We start from the raw sequence: 11,194 nt of genomic DNA, 5'->3' as shown, positions 1-11,194 counted from the left end.
GATTCGGTAGATCTCTGTAGAGCAGCTCAGACAGTCGGCGGCCTGAAGAGCACTTGTGCAAACACTTCCTCTCTGGACAAGGAGGAATGCAGGAGGCCACCGCCTGCAGTACATCTTGGAGTGTTGGAGGGATGTGCCTGCACTTGTGAAAGGGCGCCAGAAGGATGAGGCCCCAACCAAGCCCGGCAGTGCCCAGTAGATGCAGAGAGGCGCCCCTGCCCCGGGTGCGCCCACAGCCAGTGGGCATCCCTGCGGCCCAGGGACCTGAGTCTCTCCACTCCCACGGGATGCGTCGGCTCTGGGGCCCTGGGACGCCCTTCCTCGCCCTGCTTCTGCTGGTTTCCATCAAGCAAGTAAGAACAGATTTTTATTCTTCATTCGTCTTGTTAATATTATCAGTTGTGCATGTTTTCTGAGTGTAGAAGCAATTTAGGCCCCGTGTAGGCAATTTGGGAAGAATAAAACCATATTAAGAAAATGAGGCTCAACCGCAACCCCAGCAGCATTCTGCTCACTGTTCATATTTTGGCTGATTTTTTTTAAAAAAATTCTCTTTTCTGTGCATTATTTTACACAGCTGAAATGATGAAGCACACATTATTCGTGTCCTGGTCTTCCTTTTATATCCTTCTAGAAGCATCTTCCCATGTCAGCATTTCTGAGCCACACATTTCTATGTCTTTCTTTTTCTTTTCTCTTTTCCAAGGTTCCTGTTGCAAATACTTAAAAACTTTCTTATAGTGTTCTGTAGTCTATAATATTGGAAGATACCAGATCCAAAGGCCCATCAACATAAGCTACAAATCACAGTGAGTCCATCAGCTGGAGCTCACCCTCACTCACATTTGGGGTTACAAATCCAATACTTCCTCACCTTAACATACAAGTTCAAAGAGTGAATATTCACAGTACAGATATTCTGTGATGTACGTTAAAGCACATAAATAGCTTGAACACACCAATAGCCACATAGCTCTAAGCTTGGTATCATGCATCCCTGCTTCTAGGATCTCATTCTATGCTCCCAGCAACCCTGCAAGGGAGGTTCTTTGTTAACCCCATTTTATGGAGGAGGAAACTGAGCCCATGCAGGTTAACTAACACTACTCTACATCCATCAGTGTGTTCTACTGTAGGATAACGGAGAGCTTTCTGGATGTAGTGGCATGTGTGTAACTGTGTTTAAGTGATGCCTCTGTGTTAGGGTTTTCAGTAGCTTGCTTTCTTCTTATCCAAGAGGTTTACGCGTTTGCTTACTCCTTTCCTTTCCAGGGTCTCATTTCTTCAGGGCTGTGGTGGGGAAGGACCCCAGTGTCACTCATCCCAGTAAAGAAAGCACCCTAGGGAATGGTCATTATTCCCCTTCACTTCTCAGTCCTCATTTGCATCTTCAGAATTAAAAAAATCCTGCCTTTCTGCATCTAGGGAGGGCAGAGGTGCCAGATCTCATAAATGTCCCTGTTCCCAGCCTTTCTGCCAGAGACTAGACAGGCCAAAAACATTGGTGCTGACCTTCCAAGTCCAAATTCTCCCTCAGGCTGCACTGTCAACTTGGGGACAATTAGTGGTGTTGGGGGATATGGCTGTGGTGGCAGACTCTTTTGAGGAACTGCTCCCCAAGGAGCAGGTGGTCTCAGTGTGCCTTTTCCACTGATACTGGTGGTTCCACTGTAGGGAGAGTTGGCAGAATGTCCATCCTTTGCTTGCAGTCTCTGGGTATCCCTATAAAAACCCAACAATTCCAGCTAACTGTTACACCCGGTTCACTGTCTAGCCATATGTGTCCAACTGTCCAGCACACAACACACAAAATGCCCAGCTTCAGCCCTGGCCATTTCACTGTAAGATGCCTCCCCACACATCATCCTGTAGGAGGCTCCCAGTCAGAGCATGAGAAGAACATTGCTACTGAACCCATTTCAGAGATGGGCAAAAAGCTCCAGAGAGTTACATGATTGCCTCTTCTCAAGTAAACTCATGAGCTGGGAGGCACCTTGTCTACTCAGCGGGCTGTGGCCCTGTCTTCTGTCTTCTCTAACCCTCTTGGGAGCCGTTGACATATGACTATTTATATATAATACCAGAAGCATCTGCGGTACTTCAGGCTGGCTGACAATGCCAACCAAATCCTAACTTGGCCCTTACACTCTAGTGTTTCCATATCAATGATGCACTTGGGGGAGAGGTCTCCTTGCCCCTTGTCACCTGGACTGTGTGTACAGAGATGCTGGCACTGTCTGCTCTGCAGCATGTGGCTGTGAATCTGATGAATCTCCTTTTGATTATCCAACTTTAACCTCAGAGTCTTTAGATGTTTATACATTGCTGGGCTTTGCGTAGACATTCATGAAGTTCACTCAGACATGAGTTCCCTGCCTGGGGATATAAATGACTGTGGCGTGTGTGTTGCTGGCAGGAAGTCTTCATAAAATTCACTTAATGAGAAATTCTCAGAGATACTTTAGTTTCTAAATGCAAGTGGCTAATGGTGCTAGCTCACACCCATGTACGTTATTCTGCATTAAATACAAACTATTATAGACTCTAGGAGAAGATGATTTTAGGCATTGCTGGTTGGTGTATGAAAGGGTACATGGCTTAAATTTTGTTTTCATTGACAAGGATAAACAGCTTGGCAGTGCATTGTTAAAAACCTTTAAAAATGTGTGTACTCCTTGACCTAGCAACTGTGATTCACCCCATCCCCACCCTGCCCCCATCATCACCCCATCCCCCCCACCCCAGCCCCAGAGGTTGGAGGATTTTCATCACAATATCCTATTAGCAGCATTTGGATGTAACTTAGATGCTCCATGCTGGAGGATTTAAAAATTAAGTTCTACCACATTCGTTCACTGCCTTATTGTAACAGTTGAAAGGGTGTTGAATTAAAGCAACCATAAAGCAATTTTAAGTACATCTTGAAATGGATGCATCTTCTAGGTGGAAAAACAAAGGTTGAAGAACAATATGGCTTCCTTTTTTGGTCTAGAATAAAACAGAACAGGAAAAGAAGCAAGATGAGGGAAGGGAAGGGAAGGGAAGGGAAGGGAAGGGAAGGGAAGGNGGGAAGGGAAGGGAAGGGAAGGGAAGGGAAGGGAAGGGAAAGTGCTCCCTGTGGATGAAGGTTGTGATCCCCCTTTCCTCTGGTTTTGGTTACTTGAATTTCCCTTTCTTTTTTTCTGCAGTGTATTCATGGTCTAACAAAGAAAAGATAGATTTGTGTAAGTGAAGCAATAAAGGCTCTCTTCCCCACCCCCCACCTTAATCTCTTCTCAGTCAGGTTGGTCACAGATCCAGGCTGCCTATGCAAGAGAAAGAGGATTGAAGGTCAAGCTGGACCTGTCCACGAATCCCCTCTCCCCATTACACTGGCAACTCAGCTGTGACCGGCTTTAGACTCGCCTCCCATCTTTCTGATGTCTTTAAACTAAGTACCTGGACCTGGAAAGACTGCTTGCATTTTTCTAGCTTCTCTGGGTCGAACAAATTCAATAGTTTTTGGCTCTAGTTTGTTTACTACTGTGTGTGTTTATTGTGTATGTGTTTGTGCACGCGTGTGTGCACATGCTCAGGCCAGAGGTTAATGTCAGTGTCCTCTCCAGTTCTCCATCTTGTTTTTTGAGACAGGGTCTCTCACTGGTCCAGGCTCTCACTGATTCAGACTAGCTGGGCTGGAGGATGGGGCTTCTCTTGGCTCCTCCTCCCTAACTCTGGGATTATAGGCATGTACCCTGCCCTAATTCTGGGATTGCAGGCATGTACCCCATGCCTGGCTTTTTACATGGGTCTTGGGAGTGCAAGTTCAGGCCTTCCTGCTTGTGTTGCAAAGCACTTTATCAACTCCAGATACTGGGTGTTTTGTTCTGTTTTGTTTTGCTTGTTTGCTTTTTAACTTTCACCAGTATCATTAGTCCTGGTAAAGAACAAGAGAGCTAGAAGTTTAATTCAGAGACTGAATTCAGTCTCTTCTTTAGGCAGGACTGAGTAAGGCCCCCTCAGGGCACAAACAGCCCTTTATGCAAGGGAGAGTCTTACAGCTTTGAGGATTTGGGAAACTTATTGATTAGCTATTAATTTATCTGCTATTTTAAAAAAAAAGACAATGAGTCACTTAAGCACCAATTAGCCTGTTTATTAAAGAATCTCTTAGTAAGCTTACTTGATGCCTCCTGGGTTCCAATTCAGAAGGGATCGTTATTAGCAGAAATTCAAAGCTCATTGCAAGATGAAGTGAAGAGATAAGTGCTGGCTACTGTATCCTCTTGCTTCCTCCTTATTGGCTAATATCATAGTCCCCAGACTGTGTGTCAAGGTGCAAGGTGTACCACTGTGAATTCAGCGGGTGCTATGGGATACATTAATTTTTGGAGGAAAGTATAACGATTGTGGCACTTTCTAGACACCATGCAAATTCTTAGCTCAAGATATCTATGTCTTGTTCTGTTTTTGTAATGCTGGGATGGAACTAGGGCCCTGCATATGTCAGGCAAGTGTGAGGATGAACTATGTCCCAAAACCTGAATTTAATGAATTGACAGGGTTTCATGTAGCCCAGGCCGGCCTTGAACTTACAGTGTTGCTAATGTTGGACTTGAACTTTTGAATCCCACTATTAGATTGTGAAAAACGTGGTGGTTTGTCCACAGGTACTTCCGTAGAAAGCCAGTACCAAACAGAACAAAACAGAACAGGAAATGAAGGTGGGGATGTCTAATCCCATCCTAAAGTTTTCGAAGTTGTGCAATGCCTGATAGATTCAAAGTTGTTAAGATATAAATATTTACAAACTGTTTGGATGTATCTACTTAATAAACAGGACCTTAGGTTTTTTTTTTTTTTCTGGGGGGGGTGTCTGGGAGTGCCTTGGAAAATTACTGAGATAGTTAAAGGTGCCACAAATTGAGACACTTTGGAAACCTATGGACCATTAGTGATGGGCACAAGCTCTTAGAGATAGATAGATAGATAGATAGATATATAGATAGATAGAGATGAGATATGTAAGATGTGTGTATGAGAGTGATGTGTATATGTGTGTGTGAGAGTGTATGTATGCGATGTGTGTGTGTATGACATGTGTGTGAGATGTGTGTGTGTGAGTGTGTATGTGAGAGAGGAGACAGAGACAGAGAGACAGAGAGAGACAGAGACAGAGAGATCTGTGGGCATGTGTGTGTTGATGCTCTAGGCTAATCATACAAGAAACTCACAGACCTCACTATGATTGCCAAGGTGTTGAGGGAGGTGGCATTGAACAGAGAAGGGGAGAGGGCAGATGTGGTGGTCAAACAGCGCCCCCCATTGGTTCCAGATGGGGGTCACTATTTTTGGGATAGTGGCTGGTTACGTTTGCTTAGTTAAATTTAAATGGTGTTAAAGGGGATGCCCCACCCCACCCCAGTTTTCCAGAGGTTCCTCATCCCTTTCTGCTGCACCTGTCATATCTTTAACATATCATGCATCCCTTTTACTGGCTAGAGTCACACTGCTTATCTTCGCATCCCTCTTTCCCCCTCAGCACAAAGCCTGACACACAAAGTGAGCTTCAGCAGACGCCTCCACTGAACAGCCAAAAGAGAAAGGCTCTTTGTAAATGGAAGGAAAGGTCTAGGTTCACAGAGTGAGGCCAGTAGACGCACTCAATTATTGGAAAGCCCCCAAGTGTGAGCAGTATTTCCAAGGTTCTATGTACAGGACAGTCAATGTCAGAAAGAAAAACATCCCAGGGCCTCAGGCAGGCATGTGTCCTCTCAGTGCCACCAGTTCCAATCACACACACCCTTTCTTAGTCACACTGTTGGGCTCCGCACACTGAGATGCTTCTCTTTGGGGAATCTGCAGAGTGAGACTACTACAGAGTCTCACCACATAGCTCAGGCTGGCCTAGAACTCATGATGGTCCTGCCCGAGCCGCTTGAATGCTGGGATTCCAGCTGTGCATCACCATGCCTGGCTGTGACCATGTTTTTCTGTGTTCAGGTTACTACAGGAACTCTCCTTGAGGAGACAGTTCAGAAGTGGGCTCAGTATAAGGAGACGTGTCTGAAAAACTTGCTCAAGAAACCTTCTGGTAAGTACCTTAGCTGTGTAACAAGCTGCCCTCCATTGTGGTGGCTTAAAGCAATGATAATCATTTACTATTTCTCACAGTTCCCATGGGGCAAGGATTCAGGGCACAGTGCACATGACCTCCTTCTACACTGGAAGATCTGGGATATAGCTGGAAGATTCAAAGGCTGGGAGCTGAAATCACCAAAGGCACCGTCACATCCATATCTGCTGGTTGACATTAGTTCTTAGAGTAAAGTAGTGACTGGGGGCCATGATGCCTTTACCTGGCCTCTCTGTAGAGACACAGCTTCCTTTACCATCTGGCTTGCTTCATACAGGCTAACCTGACCAGCAGCCATATTCCCTCTGTGAACAGGCCTTTCAGTCCTATGTCATTTCTTCCTCATTCAGCTGCATGGGACAGTTATAAAGTCCAACCAGGCTCAAAGGGGAAGAAGTACAGGTTCACTTCTCATGGCAAGATGCTAAGATGGTCTCTCTCTAGTTGAGGCCTCTCTGATGAAAACAATCTGTCTTGGCACACATACTGCCTTGCCATCTGACATAAGTGACCCCTGTAGGCTGGCCTCAGAAGCTATTTAGGTGGGGTTCCCCATGTCCTGGGGTGTTAGTTGGATCTGAACAACAACATCATCTCTCTCTTATAGTCTCCAGTTTGTGTAGAGCATTCGAGCAAATGTGTTGTTGGTTAACCTGTCCACAGCCTTACCTGTCCATATGTTGACAAACAGGGTAGGGACACATGTACCACATACATTTTTTTAAAAATCCAATCCAAACCAAACCAAAATGAAAACAAAACCATAACGTGCCTTGATTTACCGTTCTTTGCTTCAGGGACCACAGATGAAAGCTATCCTTCTTTCTCTGGACACCTGTCAATCATTCTATTCAGTTGCCCAGCAGTGATAGGAGCTGCTCTGTTTCCCTGCTTACTTGATCCAAAGCTCACAACAGCCTTCAAAAAAGTCCTTATTAGCTCTTTCTGAAGACCCCCTTTGTCCAGACTTGATGTCATCTACAAAATCCAACTTTCATTGCGAGGGAATGCTACTTCTGAGGTCAAAGTAGGGCCGGTCTTCTTTATATGGAGCCAGACTGGGAGCTGAATGGCATAGCAGTGTTTTTACCTGGTAACCACATTGCTAGTGTCCCGAGGTAGCTATTAACTGGGCAAACCTGGAGCAGGTTTGTAGGATTTTAGTGCCAGGAACCTGTTTATTTACCTCAGGAAGCTGGGTTCTACTCTAGTAAGAAGAAGGTGGGGATGGGTGGTGCTTGGCATCTGAGAAGGTTTGGAGCTTACAGTATGAAATGCCTTCATTGCATCATAGGAGGTTTCTCAGGCTATGTTCTAAGTTTGTGCCTTCTAGATACCAAGAACTGGTTGATATATCAACCACTCCCTGAACTTGAGATGGCCCAAACTCCTATAATAATCATTGAATCAATACTCAAATGGAAAGTTATACGTAGCTGGAATAGTAGTAGAGATATGTGTCCGAGAGCCTTAACTCCATAGATCCATCCATTATTCTACAGTAATTGTGTTCTGTATTCACACTGGTGAACCCTTGACAACCATTTAATTGTGGCACACAAGTCACTGGCTGGACCTCCAAGCATCTTCCACTAACACTGAGTTTCTGTGAGAGCTCAGTTCATAGAAAACAAAGCAAAAGCTGCATGGCATATACAGTGACTGGAGGTCAAACTGGGTAGACAAAGGCAGTGTCAGGGGCTACACTCAGCAGCCCTGTGTTTCTGGATCACTCTTCATCCTTGACTATTCTACAGAGAAGAATATCTGTGTTGATCTATGTGATGGTTATACCAGCTTTCAAAGATTGGAAACCAGGCTCCAAACTTCTAAATCTATTCCCATCAGAAGAACATATGTGAGAATATTGATATTTTTTTCTGCCTTCTCTTTTCCCCACAGGTGTATTTTGTAATGGAACATTTGATAAGTACGTGTGCTGGCCTCATTCTTTTCCTGGAAATGTCTCTGTTCCCTGTCCTTCATACTTACCTTGGTGGAATAAAGGTAACGAGTCTCATCTTACCCACTTCAGACAGTCCATTAGAAGGACAGAGCCTCCTGGTAGAGCAGCCAGTGGGAAGTTAGGCAGGACTCTAGCCAAACATTTCTCCTAAGTTCTCACGTCTCATAAAGGTATACTTGCAACGATTTCAGCATTATATCTTATTTCATTGCCCCCATCCTTTCTAAGTACTGGGGAGTAAACCTAGGGTCTCACAAATGCTGGACAAGTGTTCTATCAATGAACTCTATCCTTGCCATTATGTAATTTGTAGGCTCCTGTCTCCTCTGCTTACAGAATACTTTTGGCCTAATGTATAGACTAGAGTCCAGATTCAGCTCCCACAGAACCTCACTGTTGTAGGAAGAATGCAAGGGCTTCAACCTTGGTCACTGGGAGAAAAGGGACATGAGAAAGATCTGAATGATCTTATCTGTACAACAGACAGCTTCTTGTACAGAGAGAAATAATTTAAAGACTTTTTTCACATCAGCTTTGAAAGGAGTATTATTAAATTTGAGTTGTTCAAAAGTGGAACTTAGATGGAGCATTCAATAACTTTCCAGACAGGGAAACCATAGCCTAGGAGGTTCCAGGAATAGCCTCCCAAATCTCAAAGTGTAGAATATAGGGACTGAGTCTGATTCCTGGACTCCTGATTCCATGGGATGGCACTAAAGAATTTTCTGTACTCAGAGAGGTCTAGAAGGTTCACGCAGACAGTCTTCATGGAAATCAGCTCAAAGAGAGATAAGATCATTAGTTATGAAACCAGGAGCTTGGGAGCCAAAGGGTGTCTGTAAAGTGAATTGACTCTTAAGATCATTTTGAGGAATGGCAGAGCCTGAACCTAGTAGGCACTCCAGAAGTGAGTGCTAACGTGGAGGGTTTCCAAGGTTGAAATCCTTCATGCCTTTGGATCAGTTGGGTGCTTCTCGTTTAGTATGAGGTCCTCTAAGGTGTATGGACAGACAGGACCTCCAACTCTACCATCTTCCTGTTCCTTCCGAGTAGCTAAAACGTACAGATCTCTCAACATAAAGAAAAAAAATGTGATTCTGAACCTAAGACTACCAAGAAGTTGAGTTATAGATACTTTATAAAATTAGGGTCCCAGTTTCTAATGTGTACCAAATGTAATTTGATTTGTAAAATATCGTTTTTTTTTTGTTTGTTTGTTTGGTTTTTTTTTGCTTTAAGTTTTAGAATCTGCATGGATTTCTAAAAGCCAATGATAACATGGAGACAATGGAAGGGTTTGGAAAAGAGTCTCCTAAGTATCAAGAGGTGCAGATGAATTCTTTGAGATGCGATTACAGGAGGGTGTTTACGTGACACAGAGGAAGTCAGATGGTGGACACAGGGTTGTCTGGGATCTAGAACTGACCAGTGAGGCTGGGTGTTGATTGTGAAGAAAATTGTTATGGACTGTCACTCTGTAGAGAAGAATGATACAGAGACACAGAAAGTGCCAAGGTATGAAAGGGGCAGAGAAAGATGGTTTGGGAAGCCATCATTTACAGTATGGGATCTTGAATGGATCGATTCAGGGAGATTATGATGGAGAGCCTGGGAGCTTCCAGATTGGTCCACAAAGAAATGGTGGCATTGGTTTAGATTCAGGCAGAGTCAGAAATTGGACAAGAAGGAAAAGGTTAAAGAAATTATTGGGGGTAGAATGCATAGATCAGATGGAACAGAAATTGAAGGACAGAAAGCAGGAAATAGATAATTAAAAACAAATGTGGGCACCTTCGATTCCCTGACCCCCATTCAGCACAGTCTTAGGTTTCACCTGACCTAGTGTTAACTCATTGTCATCTGGGTGGTACCCGGCTTTTCTTCCTCTCCATTTCCCATGGTGCCATGGTGGTGCTAACCCATCACCCTCTTCTTATCTGGCTGCTTCCTGGTGTCCTTATTGCCACAGCCTCAGACCTCATCCGCTGCAGCAACCTCCATAAAGCTTTCTAAACTCCCAGCCACTGTGTTGGCTCCCCATGTCAAGAACTATGATTGGCATCTGTGACCTTCTGCAACTTGGCCCTGCTGACCAGTCTAGCATCCTTCCTGCCTTCTCTTCTCTCCCCCCCCCCAGCCAAAATGAGTAGCTCCTCAGCTCCTCTAGCTCCTCCATCTATCTAGCTGTTGTTACCAGACACTTAGGTCCTTACCCACTGCCTCAGCTTCCCTGTATCCCAAAAGAAGTGAGGAAACAGAAATTATCAAGTAAAAATTGTTGATTTATGATTTGACCTAGCTCACAGTGTCAGGAAGAGTCCAATGTTCTTACTGTCATGACTGTGGTGACTTACAACTTGTAGAGACAATATCCAGAAGATACATTCATCTACCTAAGGCAGGTCAACCATCCATTCTTGGAGGAAGGTGAGTCAGCTCCAGGCTCCCTCCATCATCTCTGTTCTGTTACAGTTCATCAGTTGAGTTAATTTGTATTCAACTAAGGTCTAAAGAAAGTAAGGTAGACATCATACCTTAAAAATAACCTATTATTGAAAAATCTAAAGGCTCTTGCAGGATGGTGGATGTGCACTTCTCACCTGCTCCAGCCCTAGCAGAGTAGTTTGCCTCTTGGCCCATCCCTTTGTGAAGTACAAGGTCTTTCGCACCTTTCTTTGGAGGGCACTTTCAAGTTTGGGTTCCTATATACCTGTTAAAGACACCAATTTTGCAAGTGAAAAGAGGTGTTAACCTCATGGCCCAAAGGAGAGACATGAGCATCTCTTTCCCACCAGACTCCAACCCATTTTTTTCAGCATGGGATCATGGCTACATCGTCCTCTTACCATGATGGATGGATGGATGCACTGTCTTTTTCTAATTATGGCTGCATCTCATGATGACTGCACTGTTCCTAGCTTAGGCCTGAGTTCACTCTTCTCTGCAGGATTCTTCCTTAAGGCTCTGCCTATAAGTCTAACCCAGCCCTCAGTTAATTGTGATTGATAAATAAAGATGCCAACAGCCAGTAGTTGGGCAGAAGAGACATAGGTGGGTGTATTAGTTAGGGTTTTACTGCTGTGAACAGACACCATGACCAAGGCAAGTCTTAT

General features: G+C 44.4%; 1 protein-coding gene across 1 annotated transcript in view; it reads left to right on the top strand.

Annotated features, from left to right (window-relative positions):
* The first annotated feature begins 272 nt into the window (after window positions 1-272).
* Glp2r (glucagon like peptide 2 receptor) overlaps window positions 273-11,194 on the top strand; it is a 64,394-nt gene continuing 53,472 nt past the window's right edge. Inside the window, exons 1-3 of the mRNA XM_021178184.2 lie at window positions 273-353; window positions 5,983-6,073; window positions 8,018-8,122. Of these exons, the coding sequence (XP_021033843.2) occupies window positions 288-353; window positions 5,983-6,073; window positions 8,018-8,122 (262 nt within the window). The 5' untranslated portion in view covers window positions 273-287. The remainder of the gene's footprint in view (window positions 354-5,982; window positions 6,074-8,017; window positions 8,123-11,194) is intronic.

The sequence above is a fragment of the Mus caroli genome, chromosome 11 (assembly GCF_900094665.2).
Source record: "Mus caroli chromosome 11, CAROLI_EIJ_v1.1, whole genome shotgun sequence".
NCBI classification, from domain to species: Eukaryota; Metazoa; Chordata; class Mammalia; order Rodentia; family Muridae; genus Mus; species Mus caroli.
Note: the sequence above shows the minus strand (reverse complement) of the source record. Positions and strands in the feature narration are given on the sequence as shown.